This window comes from Scyliorhinus canicula, chromosome 5 (assembly GCF_902713615.1).
Source record: "Scyliorhinus canicula chromosome 5, sScyCan1.1, whole genome shotgun sequence".
In the NCBI taxonomy this organism is placed as follows: Eukaryota; Metazoa; Chordata; class Chondrichthyes; order Carcharhiniformes; family Scyliorhinidae; genus Scyliorhinus; species Scyliorhinus canicula.
This window is the reverse complement of record NC_052150.1, coordinates 11,267,560-11,293,471: the sequence shown is the minus strand read 5'-3', so window position 1 is coordinate 11,293,471 and position 25,912 is coordinate 11,267,560. Positions and strand designations below refer to the sequence as shown.

The 25,912-nt window shown below is 46.0% G+C and overlaps 1 protein-coding gene across 2 annotated transcripts in view; it reads left to right on the top strand.

Moving 5' to 3' along the window:
- LOC119965766 (phosphatidylinositol-3-phosphatase SAC1-like) overlaps positions 1 to 20,747 on the top strand; it is a 68,144-nt gene extending 47,397 nt beyond the window's left edge. For both annotated transcript variants that reach the window (XM_038796571.1, XM_038796570.1), the window contains 8 exons: positions 1,505 to 1,603; positions 1,754 to 1,892; positions 6,195 to 6,264; positions 6,928 to 7,000; positions 14,360 to 14,453; positions 15,926 to 16,018; positions 16,810 to 16,867; positions 19,227 to 20,747. In XM_038796571.1, coding sequence (XP_038652499.1) covers positions 1,505 to 1,603; positions 1,754 to 1,892; positions 6,195 to 6,264; positions 6,928 to 7,000; positions 14,360 to 14,453; positions 15,926 to 16,018; positions 16,810 to 16,867; positions 19,227 to 19,363 — 763 coding nt within the window. In that variant the 3' untranslated portion in view covers positions 19,364 to 20,747. The remainder of the gene's footprint in view (positions 1 to 1,504; positions 1,604 to 1,753; positions 1,893 to 6,194; positions 6,265 to 6,927; positions 7,001 to 14,359; positions 14,454 to 15,925; positions 16,019 to 16,809; positions 16,868 to 19,226) is intronic.
- The last annotated feature ends 5,165 nt before the right edge of the window (positions 20,748 to 25,912 follow it).

Genomic DNA, 25,912 nt, shown 5'->3' with positions numbered 1-25,912 from the left:
TGCCTCACAGCTCCAGGGTCCTGGGTTCAATTCTGGCCTCTGGTGACTGTGTGGAGTTTGTGCTTTTTAACTGTGTCGGCATGGGTTTCCTCCGGGTGCTCTGGTTTCCTCACATGGTCCAGGGATGTGCAGGTTGGATGGCTGGCCATGCCAAATTGCCCCTTGGTGTCTAAAAGTTTAGGTGGGTTTATTGGGTTACAGGGTGGAGGCATGGGCTTAAGTAGGGTGCACTTTCCAAAGACCGGTGCAGACTCAATGGGCCAAATGACCTTCTGCACTGTAAATTCTATGAAATCTAAATCTATAATGATGAACAAGGGTTATTATTTTAAAAAATTATTATAATAAAGATTAATTAGAAAGAAGAATTGTGAGACTGGGCAGGGCATTTTTTCTACTGGAGTTTGGATGAAGATGTCCTCTATCATCTTCAAGACCAATAGCCTTTTCCATTATTGCTGTTTCAGGCTGAACGTGATGTATCTAGAATTGGTCATTTTAGTAGCGCCCTATTTAAAAACAATAAAATTTAGCGTACCCAATTATTTTTTTCCCCCAATTAAGGGGCAATTTATCGCGACCAATACACCTAACCTGCACATCTTTGGGTTGTGGGGGTGAGAACCACGCAGACACGGGGAGAATGTGCAAACTCCACACAGACAGTGGGCCGGAATCGAACCCGGGTCTTCAGTGCCGTAGGCAGCAGTGTTGACCACTGTGCCCTCCCGACTAGCGCCCTATTAAATGAGGTGGACCTGTCCTCAACTGGGGCAAATACCACAGACCATGTGGCATCAGCTCTGGCCCGGAGATTTGCTTGAAATACTTGTTTGAGTTAACAATATTAAAGGTGCTAAACGAATGCAAGCTGTTGCCAATGTTTATGCTCAACTCGAGCCTCCCGCCCACCTTCCAGCATCTAGCCCTATCAGCGTAACTTTCTATTCCTGATATCCTCCTAAATACATTTCTACAAATTTCCTGTTCTACTTCTTCTGGCAGTGTCTTCCACATCTTCCCCACGGTGGAACTCTCAGTGAGGCACTTTTTTGATCATTATTTTCTTGCGGACGTCCATTATTATTTTGGCATGGTCAACCGTGCCGGAATATTCAACGGCTTCCGTTTGGTGGAATTTCACAAACTGTGCGGAGTCTGCACGTCCTCCCCGTGTGTGCGTGGGTTTCCTCCGGGTGCTCCGGTTTCCTCCCACAGTCCAAAGATGTGCGGGTTAGGTGGATTGGCCGTGCTAAATTGCCCGTAGTGTCCTAAAAGGTAAGGTTAAGGGGGGGGTTGGGTTACGGGTATAGGGTGGATTTGTGGGTTTGAGTAGGGTGATCATTGCTCGGCACAACATCGAGGGCCGAAGGGCCTGTTCTGTGCTGTACTGTTCTATGTTCTATGTTCTATGATATACTGCGTCCTCCATGATGGGCGTAATGTTTCTGAATTATTTATTTTAAAGGTCACTAATCCTTGTGCTGTCCCATTTAATTTTTAGATACTGTGCATTTGATTTCCACAAGGAATGCAGCCGGATGAGATGGGACCGACTTCAAATCCTTTTGGATTGTGTAGCAGACCAACAAGATGAGTATGGGTGAGTCGGTTTCGTGCTTTGTACATGAAATGGAAATCCTTAGAAAGGCTTTACCCACAGATATGAAAGCTATGATACTTTGGTTACAAAGAAATTGTGACCTGTTTCCATTTAAAAACGTAATCACTTGGTTTTCTGTTTTAATAATAGTTATTTCTTGGTGGACGCTGAAGGGAAGATGGTGGTACAGCAGGAAGGAGCCTTCCGGACCAATTGCATTGACTGTTTGGATCGAACAAACGTGGTGCAAAGTTTGTTAGCTCACCGCTCTCTCCAATCACAACTTCAGGTTGGAAGCACTTTCACAGATTATCCAGCGGGAATTTAATGTTTAAACCGTGCCCTTTCTTGGGGTATGCCTGTGTTTTGAAACAGGATTCCGTACCCCGCAAGGCAATGCTTCCAAAACTCTTTCCCAATCGGACCCCATTTTAATGCTTCAGACTTTGTGTGCCCCAGAGTGAAAATTTGAGGGCTTGGGGCAGGTGATGCTGTGGTCGTTGAGCTCGAGTTGGGGACGGGGGGGTGGATTTAAAACGACTAAATTTGCCCTGAAAAAAGCGCAGACTCGCTACTTGTTTTCCCCCAGGTTATGACTGTAGCACCCACAGGGCCACAGGGCAGATTGAGCCACACCTGCCAACAGGAGAAGAGACCACAAACATTAACCATGCACCTGTCAAAACTCAGTCCAAGCATTATTGCTGCCTCGGAGCTAGCGACCCCAAAATCTCATCTTCGGGAATACAGTTGGAGTTGCAACTCACGGTTTGTGAGCCCCTGCCTCACGGAAGCCAGAATTATCAGCTTTTCCCAAGTCCTTGAATGGGCAGACTCACGGCCAGTGCAGAATATTGCATCTTGAGATCTTCTATTTGTATTGCTGAAGGTGATGATGTATGCTTAATCTCAGTGACCATTATAATCTGACCAAAGTAAATGATCCTATCCGGTCATGTCGCTGGTTGTCAAATTGGACCATGTAACCAATGTTCTGCAATGTAGTGTTTTCCATTTTGCTGCCAAACTTTCTAAAATATTTCCACTCTGTTGACTTTAAAATTGATAATCGGCGGACTTCATGAAAAAAGCGCAGCACGGGGCAGCACGTTAGCACATTGGTTAGTGCAGCTGCTTCACAGCTCCAGGGTCCCAGGTTTGATTCCCCGTTTGGGTCACTGTCTGTGCGGAATCTGCACGTTCTCCCCGTGTCTGCGTGGGTTTCCTTCAGGTGCTCCGGTTTCCTCCCACAGTCCAAAGATGTGCAGGTTTGGTGGATTGGCCATGCTAAATTGTCCTTGACGTCCAAGAGGTTGGGTGGGGTTACGGGGATAGGGTGGAGACAGCAGCGGCCCTAGGGTTGCTGGCGCCCCGGGCAAGCTGAACTTCGGCGCCTTTACAAGTGCCAATTTTAAAGGCCTCCAGCACTGCGCTCCATCACCTTTCCCCGCTGCTGATAGCCTTTTCCTGCTCCCCTCGGCAGCCCTCCTCCTGCCGAGGACCCTCCGTGCAGTAACTGCCTCACACAGACACTGAGCAGCCGCCAGCGGCTGAACCAGACCGGCAGGCGGCCGAGGCCAATCAACATGGCGGCCGCACAGGGGGCGGGGCCGGGGCTGAAGGAGCACCCCACGTGACTCCGGACTGCGCGTGGGCAGCTACTGACCATGCGTAGCTGCCATCAAGCGGAGACAATATGTTGCAAATGCGCAGATCGTCCTTAGAATCTTACAACCTCAGTACTGATGGCGCTGAATCGATGGGCCGAATGGCCTCCTGCATTATAAATTCTATGAAAACTGAATTATTTTGTAAACATATTGTCAGAGGAATTACTTTTGTGGAGGTAGGTCAATGATTCTCCTGCATTAGATTTACATCAATGTTTGTTCACGTAACACAGCACATTTAATGTGATAGAACGTCGCACGGCCCTTGTACGAGCATTATAAAGCAACATTTGAAACTGAACCATGTTTGAGATATTAGGCCATGTTACAGAAAGCTTGGCCAAGAAGGTAGGCTTTAAGGGGGAAAGTGTTCAAGAAGTGGGCCAGTTTAAGGAGGGAATTCCATTGTTCTGGCGTAGCTAGCTGAAGCAACATGCGCCAACGAAGGGGCAATTAAAATCAGGGGTTTCAAGAGGCCACAATTAGAGGAGTGCAGAGATAGCAGAGAGTCGTGGTGTTGGAGGAGAATACAGAGATGGGGAGATTACAAAGACGGAGGGATTTGAAAATGGAATGAGAATTTAAAAATCAGGTTGGTTATTGTTTAAACAGAGCTCCTGTGGGTCAGTGAACACGGGTGTGTTAAGTGAATGGAACTTTGTGTGAGTAAGGACATGGGCTAATCATTCATTTTTATACGTAACTTTAAGATTTATTTGTCATGAAGAATAATGGAGTGAGTTCAGTGATGCAATATCACATAGTCTAATAACGAATAGTACAAAATTAGAGGTAATATTTGCAATTGTTTTTACTTTATGGATTCTGTGCGTCACTGGTGAGAGGAGAATTTATTGTGTATCAATAATTGCCCTGGAGAAGGTGGTAGTGAGACGCTGTTTGAACTGCTACAACCCATGTGGTTCAAATATACCCACAGTGCTGTTAGGAAGGGAGTTCCAGGATTTTGACCCAGTGACAGTGAAGGATTAGCATCGTGGTCCCAAGTCAGAATGGTGAGTGCCTTGGAGGGGAACCTGCAGTTGGTGATGTTTCTATACACCTTATGCCCACATTCGTCCAGGTGGTGAAGGTCGCAGGTTTAGAAGTTGCTGTTGAAGCAGCCTTGATGAGCTGCTGCAGTGAATCTTGTTGATGGTACACATGCTGTCTCTGTGTGTCAATGGTAGAGGGAGTGAATGTTGAAGGTGATGGAGGTGGTGCCAATCAAGCGGGCTGCTTTGTCCTGGATGGTGTTGGGCTTCTTGAGTGTTGTTGTAACGCACTCATCCAGGCAAGTGGAGAGTATTCCATCACACTCTTGACTCATGCCATGTAGATGGTAGACTGGCTCTGGGGTGTCAGGAGGTGAGTTCCTTGTGCAAGGTCCCTAGCCTCAGACCTTCTCTTGCAGCCACTGTATTTTACAATTGTAGCTAAATTACACAATTGTCCCTTTGCATTTCATGTCTGGTGACTGGTTCTTGTGTTGGCATTAGTTCCTTTGCGTCTTTCCAAAGTATTTTCCAGGTGTTGTCCTTTTGTGAGTGACAGTTTTTAACAAAAAAAATCTTTCATGGGATGTGGGCATTTCTGGCTGGGCCAGCGTTTATTACCCATCCCTAATTGCCCCTGAACTGAGTGGCATGCCATTTCAAAGGGTAGTGAGACTGGAGCCACGTGTAGGCCAGGCCACATGAGGATGGCAGATTTCCCTCAAGGGCACTAGTTTTCATGGGCTTTCAAGATCACCATTATAGACACTAACATTATATTCCAGGTTTATTAACTGAATTTAAATTCCACCAGCTTCCATGGTGGGATTTGAACCCCTGTCCCCGCAGCATTAACCTGGCCCTCTAGATTACTAGTCCAGTGACATTACCACTACACCACTGTCTCACCCGAATTTAAATAAATGGTGTGCTTAAGGATGAATGATTATGGTAATCCGTCATGTTTGAGAGATTAAGAGTCAGCACGGTGGCGCAGTGGGTTAGACCTGCTGCCTGACAGCGCTGAGCTCCCAGGTTCGATCCCGGCTCTGGGTCACAGTCTGTGTGGAGTTTGCACATTCTCCCTGTGTTTGGTGGGTTTCGCCCCCACAACCCAAAGATGTGCAGGCTAGGTGGATTGGCCGCGCTAAATTGCCCCTTAATTGGAAAAAATGAATTGGGTACTCTCTAAATTTATTAAAAGAAAAAAAAAAGTTTGAGAAAATATTATTAGCAGGGAATATTTCTAATCTTGTTATAAATCCATCGTTTTCAATATTAAACCACACTTTAAGGTGCTAAGTACTCTGTGGCACATCCTCAGCTGTTAGAATAGAGGAATGTTGCATTTGGATACTCACTAAACTGTGTATTGTCTTGTTCCTCAAATTCTGCTATCATTGCCCCTCCCAAATGTTGAAGGCTGGCAATTAAGTGCACCATAGGAAGGTTAACCTGTTAGCAGAGGTCCTATGGTATCTGACCAAATGGCTCATTTTCATGTGGGGACTGGAGCATTGTGACAGCAGCCAGTTCAGCCATGAGGCCACCACAGCCCAGGTCAGCCCCGATCCTGCACACCCTCATCTAGCCGCTGTTTATAAGATGTTGATCAGAAACATTCTGCTAACTCTTTACTATGCATGATGGAGATTAATTGGGATTAGGAGCAAACAGACTCCCTCGAGGACCAGAGGGTAAATGCAAGATACTGAGCCGTATGGTTAAGAGCTGTTATTTACAGTTTAAGGTATTGAGAGCACCGCATGTAGCACCTCATTTAAAAACAGAAAAAATAGATCCAAATTGAACTATAGGTGTAATGTATCATATTACAAATGTTTTTAATGTGTATATATACGAACAAACTCGCCACCAGTTATATAATATATTATTAAACTCTTACTTTTTTTCTATTGGGTCTAGAGGCTGGGTATTCTTCACGTTGGCCAAAGAATTGAAGAACAGGCAGAGTTTGAAAAGATTTACAAAAATGGTGAGTTTGGATTCAGTTACCAAAATCTGTTTGGCGAAGTATTTTACTGTGGAGCAATGTGCTTCTCCAGGAGCGCAGTGAGTTTATCCAATGCCTAGCTGAAGCACACACCAGGGACGTTTCAGTTGTGCCGCAGCAGGAATGGTACAATTGGTTTGAAATGTATCTGTGTGCGAATGGGAGACCTTTTTTGCTTGTCGCTACCCGCCACTCCCTGCCAGAGGTGTGCGCGCGCTTGGGACTATTGGGTGAGAATACTATGGGAATGGCTGATGATTGAAGGGGATCAGGGGGTTATGGGGAGAAGGCAAGAGAATGGGGATGAGAAAAATATCAACCATGATTGAATGGCGGAGCAGACTCGATGGGCCAAGTGGCCTAATTCTGCTCCTATGTCTTATGATTGGGATGTTTCCACACTGACTGCCGGGGATGATGCACACATTGACCTTTTAGGCGAGCAGAGGATGCTGAAGGAAACCCTGCTCCAGGAGTGTGGAGTCTGTGCCTCCAAGAAAGGAGGCAACTGACCAGGGAAAAGTTGGGAGGAAAATCTACTTTGAAAATAAAATCTAACAACTGTTACTTTTGCTGAATACTTTGAAGTTGTTACCTTTGCTGACTGAAGCACTACAGCTTAGCAATAATTTGATTTGTCCACAGCATGGGCAGATAATGCGAATGCATGTGCCAAACAGTATGCTGGAACTGGGGCCTTAAAGACTGACTTTACCAGGTAATTATCTCTTGAGCGTTAACTCTGACAGCCGTGGTTAGTTTTACTCCTTGCATGTTTTGTGGCAAGCGGGTTAATATTGCATGGGGAAGGGAGCTGGGAAAAAGCACTCGAGCTGTGGGGCGGAGGGGGGGGGGGGGGGGGGGGGGGGGGGTTGACACTTGCTGTTTTCGAAAGGTAATTGGATAATTACCAGAAGAGGGAGAATTTGCAAGGCTATGGGAGGACTGGGCCCAGGTGAGTTGCTTTTTGCAGAGAGCTGGTACAGACACACCGAGCTGAATGGCTCCCTCCTGTACTGTAACACTTCGATGGTGAAATGGCCGTGAACGTGCTTTTTACCTCAATTTTCTCTGCGTAAACCATTCTATTTTTTTGTCTTTGAAAGTGTGTAGAATGAAAAATCTTGTGTATAGGGCGTTGCATAGCAAAGGTTTAAGGTGACCCATTAAATCTATGTGCAGCAGGAAAATAAATGTCAGCAGTCATGCTTTACGAGTTTAACCAAACAAGGTTAACCAAGTTAACCAAGCAAAATACTGTGGAAGCTGAAAAATAAAAATAAAAACAACATCCAGCATTGGCTGTTTTTTATTAAAGAGTCCAAGCATGTGTAAAAGGAATGCATTGTAGAAGTACAGAGAACCTGGAGCACAGAAGGAACAGGCTCTCAGTCTGATTGGTGTCTGCTGATGTTTAAACTCCAGCTGAGTTTTGTCCCACTGCTGCTGTTAATTCCATTCCCTTCTCCCGTTTATGTTTGTCCGGCCTCCCCCTTAAATGCAGCAGCACTCTTCACTTCAGCCACTTCACATGGTAACGCTTTCCATGTTCTAGCCACTTGCAGTAAAGAAACTCCACCCAAGTTGTTTGATCTCTTGGTGCAGGAGGGGTTGCCAAAAGTGTGCATTGCAGCCCCTAGTGGGACCATGGGACGGGCATTTGGATGCAAGCTCTGAGACCGGGGAGGGGGGGGGGGGGCTGTGTAACAGAGACTCCAATTTGACAGCCCTGGGATCGGCTGTAAGGCCCCTTTTAAACGTGTGAAGCAATTTCTTTCTTCCTCTGGCCGTGACCTAAACCAGGTGAGCGCCGTCTCTCCTCTCCTCTCTCTCTCTTCTCTCTCCTCTCTTGTCTCTCTCTCTCTCTTGTCTCTCTCTTGTCTCTCTCTCTCCTCTCTCTCTCTCTCGTCTCTCTCTCTCGTCTCGTCTCTCTCTCTTGTCTCGCCTCTCTCTCTTCTCTCCTCTCCTCTCCTCTCCTCTCCTCTCCTCTCCTCTCCTCTCCTCTCCTCTCCTCTCCAATCTCTCTCTCTCTTTCTCTCCACCTGGAAGCTCTAAAATCGGGGAGTTACAGACATAATGGCTAACGACTAAACCCCAAAAATAGGCCCAGGGCAGAATTGCAAGTGCGAGGAGAGGAAGCGAGGACCAGCAGCAATAGCAACAAGTGACCGGGCTATGGTCAAACCCTCCAGGCCTCTCAAGGCAGAACGGGAGAGTGGAAGCTATCCCACCAAATGACCACCCATCAGTGAGGAGGAGAAAAGGCCACTCAATCAACAAGCGGAATGCCCACCCCTCGGGGGGGAACAACAGGGTATTCACCAAGGCACAGAACTCGATCCATCCCCAGGCCACTGCGTCCAAGAGAGACGAGGAAACACAACCCAGCCTCCCAGGAGGCCATTCCCAACACACTTGGAGAAGAACCTCCCGTGCCCCTGGGGGCAACGGAATAACCGCTTTGGCACCGGACCTGGCTTAGCCCAGCACCAATTGACACAGGAAACTAGACCCCAAGGGCCTCCATCACCCCCATCAAGGCCATAACCTACCATCCAGGGCATCACATCACAAAAGGATCATTATTCTAGCCCCGATCCCCTTGAGAACTGTCAAGACAGCCAACAATTGGACGCCCCCGAGAGGGAGGGCCGGTTCCCTCTTCCCCTTCACAGACACGCAACCCCCCAAACCACCGGGCCAGATGTGGACAAGAACTAACACAATGTTCAGCCCAGTGAAGAGAAGGAGAAAGAGCCCCAAAAGAGGGGACATCCAGCCTAGCTCAAAGCAACAGCCATCACAGAAAGGATATCCAGAACAACCTCCTTCCACAACAACCCCAACACCACAGCCCAGGAGAGGAACCCGAAGGGTTACCCAAACAGAGGAAGGGAAAAAAGCACATCCGCAAGAAGGAGACAAGGAACCCAGTCCTCCCCAGGATACACCCTCTTCCCAGGCCAAAGGATTGAAGCACTGATTTTTAATTCAACAAACATAAAAGCAAAAAGAAAACGGACAAATCCAAAAGCAATGCACAAAATGGATTAGGGCAACACGGTAGCACAGTGATTAGCACTGTTGCTTCACAGCACCAGGGTTCCAGGTTCGATTCCCGGCTTGGGTCGCTGTCTGAGCAGAGTCTGAACGTTCTCCCCGTGCCCGCGTGGGTTTCCTCTGGGTGCTCCGGTTTCCTCCCACAAGCCCTGAAAGACGTGCTTGTTAGGTAATTTGGACATTCTGAATTCTCCCTCCGTGAACCCGAACAGGCGCCGGAGTGTGGCGACTAGGGGATTTTCACAATAACTTCATTGCAGTGTTAATGTGAGCCTACTTGTGACACTAAAGATTATTAAGTTAAATTAAATTAAATTAACTAAGGGGGCTATCCTCCGTCTCAAGAGGACTGAAATAACCCGACCAACCACATCTACCCACCCCTCCCCCACCCCGACTCCACTCCCTCTCTTCATTTTTTTTATTTTTTTTTATTTAAAAAAATAAATAAATTTAGAGTGCCCAATTCATTTTTCCAATTAAGGGGCAATTTAGCGTGGCCAATCCACCCGGCACATCTTTGGGTTGTGGGGGTGAGACCCACGCGGACACGGGGAGAATGTGCAAACTCCACACGGACAGTGACCCAGGGCCGGGATTCGAACCCGGGTCCTCAGCGCTGTAGGTAGCAATGCTAACCATTGTGCCACCGTGCTGCCCGAACTCGCTCTCTTCATAACCAAAAGGAGTAAAACTCTGCACTAAATCACATTTCCCAGAATTGACTCAGTGATTTTGCTAACACAGAGTAAGGATAATCAACAGCACAAGCCATTACAATCACATTTCACACTCCCCAACGGAAACAAATACAGCAATAAAAAGCCAACAACATGGTCAACAGGGAGTAACGATCAAGGTTATTGAAGAACTGCAGGGCAAATTGCAGGATAAAGACTGGATAAAAGCAAATTACTGCCAATGCTGGAATCTGAAACCAAAGAGAAAATGCTGGAAAATCTCAGCAGGTAATTGGCAGCCGACCTGAGATTTTCCAGCATTTTCTCTGCAGGGTAAAGATACCATCCTTGTCACACGAGAAGGGAAAGGTTAATGCAGAATCAACCAGCGCACTCCAGGATCTCTCCAGGATTACCGATCGGAGCAGGAGGCACAATCATTGCCACGCTGCCATCTCTCCGGTCCACAGCCTAGGCCCCGGTTGGGTGAATTGACTCGATCTGCTCGGCCATCTCCAACCCGTCTTGATGAGCATCGAGAATTGGATGATAAAGGCCCAGTGATTGGTGGGCTCTATGGAAGGCGGGATACTTCATCGAATCTGATGCACTCAGACTCTAAGTCAGGATTAACGAAGCAATTCGCCAAGGACCGGGCCCAGGGAGAAACACCCCGTCTGGCCCCCATCTCCCCAATCCGTCAGGATGACCGCCGCACCACGCTGCAGGATTTCGACAACACAAAGCCATCATCTAACCAGGGACAGTACTCTCTCGGGTGTGAGAACCCCCTCGGGCACCTCCACCTCTCTTTTGAAGGGACCCCGCAGTCCCTCTAAGCGAGCTCTAATGACCTGCGCCACCGAACCAAAACGCTCAGCCAAGGTGACATCTCGGTTGGCGGCCATCATCCGATGCATACCTGCCCAAGAAAAAGCAATTCTGAAATGTGCACCAGGATTCAAAGACGAGCCGAGACGGAGCTGGGGAAAACGCAACCATCCCGCGCTCACATCACATGATCCCCCTCTACAAATTATCTGGAGATCCTTGCCCACTGTTTACCAATCCACCTGCCCCAGGAAACAATCTCTCCTTATCTACTCTATCAAAACACTCTGATTTTGATAACTTCTATCCAAAGTTCCTTTTAAGTTCCTCTACTCTTAACGAGAACAATTTGAAATTGAGGCTTTGTACTCACTGCCCGTTGCTGATGAAGCTTGATGTTTGAGCCAGGTTTGAAAGTGGATGCTTGAAGTTGCAGAGTTCAATGTTTGGTGGCTGCAGACCCTGTCGTGAAGGGTCTTCCTGGCGTGGCTGCTATAATTGGCGGTTTCAGCAAGGACTGTAACTGTACTGTGGGCAGTATGGCAGGGAATTAGCTGTGAATACAGGTCCACAGTGAAAGGTGACGCATCGGAGGCTCAATTTAGAAATATGATGCTTGTGCGGTTAGGGTAAAACCGCATCGTTGAGAAATATAAGGATTTTTTATTTTATAAATGTTTTTATTCAGTTTTCGTATTTTATATTGAACAAATTACAAATTGTTAGGAGAGAGAAACAAAAAAAAACAAACAAAAACAAACGCGCAAAAATTAACATACATATTTACAGGTAAGCATCTTCGTAGTAGTAACTGCGCCCCCCCCCCCCCCTCAACATGTTTATTTAGCTTGGTTTTGGGCCTTAGCTAGCCATCGAACCCCCGTAACGAACCTGTAGCCCCCCCCCCCTCCCGCTACCTTCCCCCGACTATTCTTCCTCTTGTACATTGGCCACAAATAGGTCCCGGAACAGTTGCATGAATGGCTCCCACGTTCTGTGGAAGCCGTCGTCCGACCCTCGGATGGCAAATTTGATTTTCTCCATTTGGAGAGATTCCGAGAGGTCGGACAGCCAGTCCGCAGCTCTGGGCGGTGCTGCTGACCGCCAGCCAAACAGGATTCTACGGCGGGCGATCAGGGAGGCAAAGGCAAGGGCGTCCGCCCTCCTCCCCAGGAATAGATCTGGCTGGTCTGAAACCCCGAAGACCGCCACTATCGGGCATGGCTCCACCCTCACCCCCACCACTTTGGACATAGCCTCGAAGAAGGCTGTCCAGTACTCCACAAGTCTGGGGCAAGACCAGAACATGTGGGCGTGGTTGGCCGGGCCTCTCTGGCACCGCTCACATTTGTCCTGAACCTCCGGGAAGAACCTACTCATACGGTTTCTCGTTAAGTGGGCTCTATGTACCACTTTTAGTTGCGTCAGGCTGAGCCTTGCGCACGTGGAGGTGGAGTTGACCCTATGCAGTGCTTCGCTCCAGAGTCCCCACCCTATCTCCATCCCCAGGTCGTCCTCCCATTTCCTTCTTGTTGCGTCCAGTACGGTGTCGTCCCTATCTACCAGTCGGTCATACATGTCACTACAGTTCCCTTTCTCTAGGATACTTGCGTCCAGTAGGTCTTCCAGTAGTGTCCGTCGTGGCGGTTGTGGGTATGTCCTTGTCTCCTTTCGTAGGAAGTTTTTGAGCTGCAGGTACCGTAGCTCGTTCCCCCCAGCTAGCTGAAATTTCTCTGTCAGTTCGTCCAGTGTTGCGATCCTGTCGTCCGTGTATAGGTCCTTGACTGTCAGTGTCCCCCCGTCCTGCCTCCACCTTTTGAAGGTGGCGTCAGTCAGTGCTGGTGTGAACCTATGGTTGTTGCAGATGGGAGCCTTGTCCGACATTTTGTACAGGCCAAATTGCTGCCGCAGTTGGTTCCAGGATTGGAGGGTGGCCGTCACCACTGGGCTGGTGGAGTGTTTTTTGGGTGGGGATGGGAGTGCTGCCGTGGCGAGGGCCCGGGAGAAATATAAGGATAATATTGACACTGGTGCACCTGATTTGAGATAACTGTTGCTGACCAACAAAGTGGAACGTTTGTCGATGGCTCGCACCTCAGCCCTAACACACAGACATGTGCGCACATATCACAGCTTTTCCAATGAAACCCCAGGTTTGAATTCAGCTTCCTGTTTCGGAGAGTGTGGAATACCACAAAATGACATTTAACGCTAGGATTTCATTCTGAGAAAAATAATAGGTAGTCGGACAAACGACGTTTGAGGCAGCGTCCCAGTTGATCACCTATTTTTATATTCGATATTGATGATTTTATAGGGAATATGGCTGAATTTGCCATATTAAAACTGAAGAGGGCAGAATGACATTTCCTAGTTAGGTTCACTTTTAAATAATCTGGGCAACATAGCTGTCCCATGTCAACATCAGGCAAGTCCGACAATGTGGCAAGACAGCTCTTGGAGTCTGCTGGAAAACCCATTCCAGATATTCATGATTTAATCTCCCTACAGCATTTAATTTCCCTACTTAGTGATCCTATTTTCTGAATGCTAGTGCTATGAATAACTGGTCAAGGACTTTTATAAAAAAAAAGAAAATTTAGAGCACCCAATTATTTTTTTCCAATTAAGAGGCAGTTTAGCGTGGCCAATCCACCTACCTAGCACATCTTTTTGGGCTGTGCGGGTGAGACCCACTCAGACGTGGGGAGAATGTGCAAACTTCACACGGACAGTCCCCAGTGCCGGGATCAAACCCAGGTCATCAATTCAATGAAGCAGCAATGCTAACCACTGTGCCACCCATCTGGGAAGGACTGATCCAACCTTCCTGACCAGGTGAGAATTGATAATTTTCACGTTAGTGGAAAAGTGGTAGTAGAATAGCCCAATTTTTAGGGTTTAAATTCCTACACGATCCAAGTTGAGTTTGAGTGTTTCACAATGCGGATATTGAACATTGTTAGTTACGGTGTCTCACAAATGAGAAATCTGTATGTCCTTTGCTCCAGAGTAGCATCTTCCTGAAGGATATTTAAACCCTTGTGTGTAGATAACCAGAAAAGCATGTGCTCCAGTCAGCTGCATCGCATTCAGTGACTCTGATAGTAAATGCAGTGCGGTTCATGAGATTCAAATACTATAGGTTACTTGACCAGTTATTCATAGCACTAGCATTCAGAAAATAGGATCGCTAAGTAGGGAAATTAAATGCTGTAGGGAGATTAAATCATGAATATCTGGAATGGGTTTTCCAGCAGACTCCAAGAGCTGTCTTGCCACATTGTCGGACTTGCCTGATGTTGACATGGGACAGCTATGTTGCCCAGATTATTTGAAAGTGAACCTAACTAGGAAATGTCATTCTGCCCTCTTCAGTTTTAAACAGTGTACAATTCCTTGGCAGCTTGCCTTTTGGTTTTAATATTACTCCTGCCCAGTTTCTAATCTGGCATTTTTGGCAAGTTATCAAGTGTTCACCGTGTGTTTAACACCCCTTCCTTTAGGACTGGAAAGAGAACAAAATGGGGCCTTGTGATGGATGGATGGAACTCAATGTTAAGATACTACAAGAATAATTTTTCCGATGGATTTAGACAGGTAAACCATTCTGTATTACTTTCCCCCTGGATCTTGAGCAGCAACAGCATGTGTTGGCTGTTTTAATTACATTGTTCATTCTTTTTAATTGTTATTTAAATAATTATTTTGGAATGTACTGAATAGTCCAGATAGAGTAACCTAAGAAATCTGTCTTGCTGAGGAGCTGTGTTTTGGCATCAACAAACATTTGCATTTGCACAGTGCCCCTTGTATAGAAAAACACTCCATGGCGCTTCACAGAAGTGTAATCAAAGTACGAATGATAAACCAAAGACCATAAGACATAGGAGAAGAATTAGGCCACTCGGCCTATCGAGTCTGCCCCGCCATTCAATCGTGGCAGATATTTTTCTCCTGCCCTTTCCCCATAACCCCTGATCCCCTTATTAATCAAGAAAAAAAATATTAGGTCAATTTGCCAAAGCCTGGCCAAATAGATTGTTTTAAGGAAGAGTTTGAAGGAGGTGGAGGGCTGAGAGGGCCTCCGTAGTTTTACATGTGAATGGTAAATTCCAGGCTAATTTTCAATTTTGGTCAAATTAAAATGACTGTGATTTTAAAAGCCTCCTCGTGTTACATTCGCGCATGCTATTATCACAAAGTGTGAAAAATAAGCTATCAAAACTGCTAAACATAATTAGACAGCTAATCTTACCTGGACATGCACCTTGAACAAAGGTAGTAAAATGTTTGATTAGTATCCCCCCATTTTAATTTCTCTTTTACCCATCATTCCTTGGCTTGGAACACATACTGGGAATTGTTTATCTACGTAAGGTATAGGATTTTAAAAAAACAATTTGATAAGCTGAAGTGGAATTTCTCATTCCACGTTTTAAATCTTTGAAGACACAGGATAAAATCATTGTTTAATGGAGTGAGAAATGAGGTGGTGGGTGATCTGTTTTACCACCCCCACTGAGTCAAAGTCGCACATTACCCCCACTTGGGGCTTACCCTCTGATGCTACGATCTATACTCCTCCATTTGTTCACATCTTGGGACATGTATATCCTGTGTTGCTGAAACCATCACCAAGAAGCTTAAATTACTCCTAAAACCAAAATTTGCCTTATTTTCAACAATTCTCAATGCTCCATGAAGTTAATTATGTCTAATTATGATCCCATCCCTGCAAATTTCTCTCTTCCCTCTGTTACTGTTGCAGAAAGGGTAGAGGAACAATGTCCTGACAGGGGTCCTCCCTCTTTCAACAACCCACCTTCTCTTCCTCCCCCCCCCCCCCCCCCCCCCCCAACCCATCTTTCTTCCCTGCCCTCAAATTTCAAACAATCACAAGTCTAAATTGTTGTGATTGTTTGAAATTTGATATTCTTACATTTGTCCTGATGAGTGCCAGATGAAAAGCTTCAGCAGGATGTCTCTCTTTTCATCAAGATTCAAATTCAGTCGCTTGACTGCACAGTTTGGTTTAGTTAATGCATTCTGTACATTTGTTACTGTTGCAGGATTCCATAGACCTGTTCCTTGGAAACTATGTTGTGGACGAGGCTGACTCTTTAGCCTTTTTACACGACCAGAAAGAGTGGAGATTCCTAGCCGTGAGTTTGAAATTGATCCTTCGTTTTTGTAAACTTTGTAATTGAGCAGTCCTCTGGTCACAATTTTGACTCTGTATAACGTCGTTACATAAGCAAAATGAAATTGACTTTCCTTCTCCGTCATGTTTACTTCTCGGGCGGCAGGCTGGTGCAGTGGTTAGCACTGCTGCCTCGCGGTGCCGAGGTCCCAGGTTCGATCCCATCCTTGGGTCACTGTCCGTGTGGAGTTTGCCCATTCTCTCTGTGGGTCTCACCTCCACAACCCAAAGATGTGCAGGGTAGGTGGATTGGCCACGCTAAATTGCCCCTTAATTGGAAAAACGAATTGGGTATCCTGTTTAAAAAGAACATCATGTTTGCTTCATCGGTGTCCTTTTGCACAGCTATCACAGTGTTTATATACTGTGGGCTGTATTTGGCAGGGCTACTGGAGCATCTCAAACTGCGATTGATGATTGTTAGTCAATTACAAGTAGATGGCAGCCCTGATGTGGTACAAGCTTAAGCGATTGACCAGGAGGTGTGGTGATCAGAAGCAAAGATTGGGGGTGAAGAGGCGTTAGCACATAAAATGGTTACAGTTTTGATGCAGCTTTTGTGAATAAAATAGCTTCAGTAACCTCGCACTCAGTCCTTTAGTGTTGCTTCAATGTCATCGTGAAGAAGCAATTGTGCTGGGATCACTCGTCCCTTCCACACGTCAACGTGAAGGAGTATGGCACACTTAGCATTGGTATCTGAACAAACCTAGTCAGCAGCACAGTTTAAATGTCATTCTTGTCCTTTTGCAGCTGCCTATTATCATGGTTGTGGCTTTCTCGATGTGCATCATCTGTTTACTTATGGCAGGTGAGTAAAAATGCTGAAATCGGAAGCAATGACCAACACAAATGTTAACGCTTTCCTGCATTTTGGGAGACAACTTCTTTTTCTGTTTATGGAGTATGGGCATCGCTGGAAAGGTCAGCATTGATGCCAGTTTAATTGCCCTTGAGGAGACGGTGAGCTGCCTTCTTGAACCACTGCAGTCCACGTGGGGTGGGTACACCTACAATGCTGACTGGTTGGGATTTCCAGGATTTTGATCCAACGGCAGTAAAGGAATGATGAAGCAGTTCTCAGTCAGGTTGGCGGAGTTCCCGTGTGTCTGCTGCCCTTGTGGAGCTTGCAGGTTTGGAAGGTGCAGCCGAAGGAACCTTGGAGAGTTACCGGAGTGCATCTTGGTCATCTCACCTGTACTGAGGCAGATCAGCAGCAATTTGTCTGGTTAAAGAAACAGCCTTTGCAAGCCGTGATATGAAATTGACTTTCCTTCTCCGTCATGTTCGCAAGCAGGGGTTGATTACCGGTTCCACTTTCAAAATGGATGATGATAGGCAAGGTTTTCAGCTGAATCTTCAGTGACGTTATGGTGGTGGAGGCTGGGGGAGGGGTCAGGAATGCTTCCTAGTCCAAATGATTTTAAAGGATAGTAGGGACACTGGCGAAGATATACAAAAGGATACCAGAGAGTTTATTTTCTCCTTGCGTTCTCCATCCAAAGATGGGTCCACCCCACAGCACCATGACCTCGACCAGGGTTAGGGCAAAGAGACGGGCCCCGAATCCAGCCCAGCCAGAACCCTGTGCTGTTGGCATTATCCATACTGACCATCCATCCGACTGAGCCAATCAGGCTAAGCAGGCTGGATCGCTTTTCTCCAGGAAACAGAAGACTGAGCCCAAATGAATTGAACTCTGATGGAGGTCTTTAAGAAAATGAATGTGTCTGACAGGGTTTCGACATAAGGAGAGGACTGGGAAGTCAAAAGCCAGAGGTCAAGAACTGTAAGATAGTCGATAATATACCCAGTATGGAATTCAGGCGAAACTCCGACATTCTATGGTTTGGCCAGGCTAAATTGTTCCTTAGTGTCCAAAGGTTCATTGGGGTTATGGGGATAGGGTAGGGGCATGGGCCTCGGTAGGGCGCTCCTTTGGAGGATTGCTGCAGGCTTGATGGACCGAGTGGCCTCTTCCTGCACTGTAGGGATTCTACGATGATTCTAACTACTCCCTGGATAAAGCAGTCACTTGAAGTGGGGTGAATGGGACAGTTTTGTTTAAGAGGAAACTAGGTAAGGCCAAGAGGAAAAATGGGATAGGATGCTATAGGATTAGATGAAGAGGCACTGAACATAAATGCTGTCATTGATCAGTTCGGCCGAATGGCCTGTTTCTGTGCCATAGATTGATACGCTCATAGACAAATTTGAATTGAGGAAAATGCTGGTTTGAATTTATTCATTCAAATATATGAAAGAACGATTTGCATTTGTATAGGGCTTTTCACATTCACTGGATGCGTCAATGGATTTTACAGCCTATAAGTGCTTTTGAAGTGTAGTCACTGTTACAGGAAACATGGCAACTGATTTGCGCACATCAATCTCCCACAAACACTAATGTGCCAACAATTAGATAATCTGCTCCTGTGATGTTGATTGAGGGATTAATATTGACCAGGAACAACTGCTCCGCTTTCCTTTGAGGTAGTGCAGGGACCTTTACATCCAGCCGAGCAGGGAAGGCGGGGCTTTGTCTGAAAAATAGCACCTCCGACTGTGCAGTTCTGTCTCAGTACTGTACTGGAACGTAAACCTAGATTTAGCTCAATCCCTGGAGTAGGCCTGTGTTAGTTGTTTACTTATTCTGGGTAACCAGTCTTACCCATAGCTGTTGAGTCAAATGCTGATGACGTTCCTCCTGTTTGTTAGATTTCATTTTTCTTTGTTGTACTTCAGTCAACAGAAGATTGTGTAAAATCTGTGCCTTTTGCAAGTCAAAAATAAAATGTCTGTAATTATAAAACTTGATCGCCCCTCAGTTCCAGCTGCATCTGTGTGGTCATTCAGCCTGTCTACTTTTGCCGGTTGATGTGACGAGATGTGACTGCTTACAGCAGGAGGAGAAAGCTTTGTGCAGCATGCCAGAGTTGATGACGTTAAAAATTCTAGGTTTCCTCAATTTCATTGTTAATTAAGGTGTTTGTTATTGGAGACGTCGTTATCGCGCTTAATTAGACTTTGCCCTAAAATTGAAATTTGCTGTTAAAATGTGCTTGCAATTCCCGGTCGCTGACTTCCCTTGATTTAAAATCTGCTGCCGCTATTTCGAATAATGACAATTACTTCACACTTGAATTTTTCTTTTGGGGGCGTGACTTTAGGCGACACCTGGACGGAGACCTTGGCTTACGTGCTGTTCTGGGGGAGTGCAAGCTTTGGGACTGCTGCAGTCATTCTCTTCAACGGCAAGGAGTTTGTTGATGCGCCCAAGCTGGTCCAGAAAGAAAAGATGGACTGAATGTGTACCTGTGGAAAGCAGCTTGGCCGCCAAGATTCTGTGCAAATGTGGAGGATCTTCTGACCTGCTTTCCACAGCCCCCAGACGCTGTGGTGTGTGTCTTTCTTTTCTACAGTCGATTGGAACTGACGGTTGTGCTCTGCAGTCGGGAGTTGGAGCATTCAGCTGTAACCATTATAAACTTCCTCTTCCATGGTCGTCCAGAACTAGTGAAATAAAAAGGAAATTAAAACCTCCTGCTCGTGCGATCTTCCTATTTGATATCCAAAAAAATAACAAATGTAAAAACAAACTCGGGTGTTTCATACAGGGTATCGGTTCAAATCCAGCAGGTTTATTGTTTCCTTCCAGTCAGCTTCTTTGTGTTATATATGTATATATATATATATATATATATATATATATATATATCATGAAATAGCGACACAGCAGTGTAACATATTTGCGGAAATAAGCCTTAGTTTCCACACTTCAAGCTGTTGAATCCAAAGTTTTGTACAACGGTTTGGACTTCGATGTGTTGCATGATCCGAGTTCTTTCAGTCAGTCCTGTCTTTGAAGCTAATGCTGCTTTCACATCCTTTCTGCCACAATTTGTAACTTTTGGGTAGGGTGGGGGGTGAGGCTGTAATTTACCTGCAAAACTGTATAGTGAGTTTTAGACAAATATGGAATTTGTATTATGTTACAGAATCAACTTGTATATCTTGTTTTTCTGAGTTGTGCATTATTTCCTTTTCTTTTCAGTATAATGATATCATACTTTGGGTGTTGAAATCTCTTGTTTTCATTTTTACATTTGCTTGAGCGCCTCTTCCGATTTAAGTATTACAATGATATTTAAACGTCAACGAGCTGTTGAAATACTCAATCGAACAGTTTATGAATTTGTCATTATTAGCAAAATAATGCACTCAGATTCATCTTATATTTCCCCCAAACAGTGCCTCGCTTATCGGTTTGTTTGTCTTTTCTTTTAACATATTTAAGTATGTCTTTAAATCGTCCAATAAATTGCAGTGGATGCCCTCAACCATTTCACTGGACATTGGGTGATGTGCAAGGCAGGGTTGAAACTGCAATAGAGTGGCAAATTTGTAAGATGCCTTTAAACTGTTGTCCAATCATTGCGGTAGAGGGTGATTCAATCGGTGTATTTTGCAAATTGCGAAAGCGAATTGTCTTTCAGAATTGAAACTCTGGAATGTAACGGAAGCGATTAGGTCAGACATTGGCGAAGGGGGCCATGTTGGGAGCAATTTCCTATTTATACAAGTGAATATCTATAATCAGTTTTTGAACTATTTCCATTCCATTGTCCTGCTCTGTATTATGTTTTGTGTTCCTTTTTGGAGTAACAAATAAATTGAAATAGGAATGAAGATTTTTTTATTGTCTTTTGTTTTCAGTTTGTTCACAATACAATCACCAATACAGCCTTGAACTTGGCGTCAGGTACAGTGTTGGGACTGGCATTGGCTGTCTCTTTTGGAGACGGTCATTGTGTGTACTGTATTTAAAAAAAAAAAGACAACCATCTTGGACGAGCCAGCTGACATTAGAATCAGCAGAACAGAAAATAAGACCATAGGATGCAGGAGCAAAAACAGGCCATTCGGCCCATCGAGTCTGCTCTGCCATTCAATGAGATCATGTCTGATATGGGTCGAAATTCTCCGACCCCCAGCAGGGTCGGAGAATCACCTGGGGCTGCCAAAAATCCCGCCCCCGCCGTGGCAGAGATTCTCCGCCACCCGGGAATTGGCGGGGGCGGGAATCACGCCACTCCGATCGGCAAGACCCCTGCGGCGATTCTCCGGCCCGGATGGGCCGAAGTCCCGCCGCTGGGAGGCCTCTCCCGCCGCCGAGGTTTGAATCACCTCTGGTGGCAGCGGGATCGGCGCCGCGACCAGGCCCCCGGGGTCCTGGGGGGGGCGCGGGGCGATCAGACCCTGGGGGGTGCCCCCATGGTGGCCAGGCCCGCGATCGGGGCCCCCCGCTCAGACTCCGGGTCAGTGCCCTGGGTGCACTCTTTCTCCTCCGCCTCTGCCATGGCGGAAGCGGAAGAGAAACCCACATCGCGCATGCGCCGACCGGCGAAAGCCTTTCGGCCAGCCCTGCTGCCGGGCGGCGGGCCTGAAAGGCCGCTGGTGCTGGTTTTTTGCGCCAGTCTTCTGGTGCCAACCGCTCCGGCGCGGGGCTAGCCCCCAAAGGTGGGGAGAATTCCCCACCTTTGGGGAGACCCGACCCCGGAGGGGTTGGCGCCACTCCCCTACGTCGGGACCCCCCGTCACGCCGGGTAGGGGAGAATCCCGCCCACGATATGAGAAACCTCATCTCCACTTTCCTGCCTTCTCCCCACAACCCTTGAGTCCCTTGCTGATTAAAAATATGTCCATCTCAGCTGTGAACTGCTGGCAATATTCAACAGGCTGGTCTACACCTGTGGGGAGAGAAAAAGATTTGACGTTTGAGTTGTAACTGTTTCTCTCTCCACAGATACCGTCAGATCCGCTGCATATTTCCAGCAATTTTCTGTTCCTGTTTCAGATTCCCAGCGTCTGAAGTATTTTACTCCTGCTATGATCAGCATCTAATCAATTGCAAAATAGTTGAATGCCCTCCCACCCTGTAGTCTAAATTCCTGTTCCATTTTCACACTCTTCTCACTTGGAGTGCAGAGCGTAACTTCAATAATGAACTGCTCCTCATTTCTACTTGTCATAAGTTCATAAGATATAGGAGCAGAATTAGGCCATTCGGCCCATAGCGTCTGCTGCGCCATTCGATCATGGCTGACCTGTCCTCATCTGTTACCTACAATGCTACAGACCAAGAGCTGGATTGCAAAATCAGCCAGAGCATCTCCTCCCTAGAACACATGATCATGGAGCAGGAGTCGGCAATTTAGCCTCCCTGGGCCTAAACACCTTCATTCAATGTGATCATGGCTGATCCCATCCTGGTTTCAACTTCACCGTCCTGCCCATTCTCCATAACCCTTCAACCAAAACCAATTAAAAATCTGTCTAACTCCTCCTTCAATTTACTCAATGTCCCTGCATCCACCGCACTCTGGTAAATGAATTCCACAGGTTCACAACAGTGGGACAGTAACTGTTGTTATGTACCCTTAAGGGAGTATTTTAACTTGCTGTCTATAACTATCCACTAAGAGATGACAGAATGTGGTGTATAGTCCCTTGTACTCTGGAGGCTAAACAGCAGCAGTCTTACAGGGCAGACATGTCTACACAATGTTACAGTCCCAGTTGATGGGATATCTGGACGGGAAGATCCCGGAATGGAACACTGGCTCAAAAGACCATAACTTCTATTTTTTTTTAAGAAAATGTGGAGCAACAGTCACAAAGCCAGTAGTTTTGACAACAAGAACATTTTTTATTAAACATGAATAAAATAGATAATGGGCAGCACGGTAGCATGGTGGTTAGCATAAATGCTTCACAGCTCCAGGGTCCCAGGTTCGATTCCCGGCTGGGTCACTGTCTGTGTGGAGTCTGCACGTCCTCCCCCTGTGTGCGTGGGTTTCCTCCGGGTGCTCCGGTTTCCTCCCACAGTCCAAAGATGTGCGGGTTAGGTGGATTGGCCATGCTAAATTGCCCGTAATGTCCTAATAAAAGTAAGGTTGGGGGGGGGGGGGGTTGTTGGGTTACGGGTATAGGGTGGATACGTGGGTTTGAGTAGGGTGATCATGGCTCGGCACAACATTGAGGGCCGAAGGGCCTGTTCTGTGCTGTACTGTTCTATGTTCTAGTACAATGCTCCTTTACCCGACCCCTTAGTTAACAATTACACAGATTTTAAGATTAACATGAATGACACAGTACATTTGAACCTACAATGGTCTCATCACACAGTTGTTTTTTTAAAGCGTGCAGAGTGGCTATGGTTGAATAGACACTCTACTCTGAACCCAAGTTAGTGTCTGTGGATGGTTGTCACATGTTTCCAAGCTCCACTTCCAAAAACACATTTTAAAACCTTAAGGCTTTCCGTTAGTAGGTTGCATTCCACTCCACGTTTTCCAAATGACTCTTGAGCAGACCATCTCCACTTCCAGTGAATCCACTCCACTTTTCACCCCAACTTCTTTTAGGATTTCCTCGTCTTGACTGATTTTACACACATACACTCTGGTATCCAGTCACCTATTGCTCCACAGTTATTTCACTAACCTCTCACAAACTAGTAACATATCACAAACATTGGAATCACTTCAGATATCTTTCTGGCTTCTCACTAGCCAGCTCCTTTAGAGTTGTCTGACTTGAAATGAACAGTACTTTTCTATTCCCAGTTCCTATTTGTTTCTTTAACTTCAGGCTCCCTGGAAATTCCTCTTCATTTCTCTAATTTCCTTAAGTAGCTGTCCTTTAGATTTTTGGCCCTTGACCATTACTCCATTGTATGGCTTTCCTTCTAGCAAAGCTGACACTGATGTTCCCATTCTAGCTGCCTATCTCCAACTAAAGAACAAAGGGAAGCTATTTTCCCTCCAAAAGCCTATAGTTGCTAAGCAACTATATTTAGTCTTCACACCATCGCTCTTTCTATCACAGTTGGAACTTAACCAACCCCATCACATACACAAACACCCTTTGTCCAGCATGAATCTAATTTTGGGTTCCTTCCAGGCACAGAAACATTCAATTGAATCCACTTATAACTATACCTTAATTCCTATGTTTACGAATATAAATATAAATCCCTTGTGTTTGGTTTCCTAACACTAGTCTCCCAGTTACCATTGTTTGTATATAGTCTGATCTTCAAATAAAGAACTCATTATTGATTTGCCAATCCTTGCATAATTGATGCCTTTACATTAAACAGGGACATTTTGAGACGAGGGGAAAGTGTGACTGGTTGCGCTAGTATATTGAAACTTCCAAAGGCATGTCTTTGAATGGATTGAGAATATTTGGGAATGAAAGTGTGGTTTTCCGGTTGAGTAGCAGAGAGTGGGAGATGGAAAACATAGGACATACGATAAATTCATAAAGGAAGTCCAGACATCGGGTGAATGACAGTCCGGGTTGTCTGGTCAAACTATGACCCCTACTTCTGGACTCCCCCACCATCAGGAACATTCTTTCTGAATCTACCTTGTCTAATCCTGTTAGAATTTTGTAAGTTTCTGTGAGATCCCCTCTCACTCTTCTGAACTCCAATGAATATAGTACTAACCGATTTAATCTCTTGTATGATAGTCCCGCCATCACAGCCATCAGCCTGGAAAACCTTTGCTGCACTCCCTCTGTAGCATGAACATCCTTCCGCTGAAAGGACACCAAAACTGCACACAATACTCCAGGTGTGGCCTCATCAATTGCAGTAAAATGCCCTATACATTGCTGATTTTAGCTTTACAATGAAGACAACAACCACAGGGTGTTTAATATAGACCAGCGATAAATGTAGGTCAGCAAGCATAGGGGTGATGGGCGAATGGGATTTGGTACAAGTTAGGGTGTGGGCAGCAGAGTCTGATGCTCTGATGAGTGATCCAGACTCAACATTAGCTGGAGATTTTCCAGCACCTTCTGTTTTATTTCAGATTCCAGCATCCGCAGTAATATGTGTAGATTATAATAATCACTTATTGTCACAAGTGGGCTTCAATGAAGTTACTGTGAAAAGCCTCGAGTCGCCATGATGTGTGACTGGGTGAAGAGCTTGGATTTGATTCATTTTGTGTTGTCATGAGGGAAGTGTTTAGAATCCCTACAGTGCCGAAGGAGGCCATTTGGCCCATCAGGTCCGCACCAATCCTTCGAAGGAGCACCCCACCTACACCCAATCCTCCATCAAATCCCTGTCACCCCACCCAACCCAACCGTTGGATACTTAAGGGGCTATTTAGCATAGCCAATCCACCTTGCCGTCACATCTTTGGACTGTGGTAGGAAACCGGGGCACTCGGAAGAAACCCACGCAGACATGTGGAGAACAGACAAACTCCAAGGTCGCAATCAAACCCGGTTCCCTGGCACTGAGGCTGCAGTGGTAACCACTGTGCTGCCCATGTGTGAAAGGGAAGAATTTGCAGGGTTATGAACAGGGAAATGACAGGACTGATACTTTGTTGTAAAATTCTATGATTCTTATACCAAAGTTTCACAACAGCAAACTCAAAAATTTAAAAGTGCAGAGGGTAGATAAAACTTCAAATGAAGAATTAGTTTGTTGCTGTGCTCTGCATTCTATCCCAGTGTTCTTCAAAGTCAGGGGTGCGATCCGTGGGTGGGTCGTGGGCGGCTGTCCGCGGCACTCCTGATCGCGCAAATCCCCGCGCAGCAGCCGGCTTTTCCTAACGCCGGCTGCAAGTGGCCGGGAACATATAAAAAGAAATTTGCCCGCATTGCGCGCACGATGATCGGTGCGCATGCGCAGCGCGGCCGCTATCTTTTTTAAACGGTTGCAGCTTTTTTTTTCAAGTTCTGTAGTGGTTTTTATTCATTTATTTTATTCATATTTTTATTTTTTTCATTTATTTTATATTTTTTACAAGTTCGGGGGGGTTTT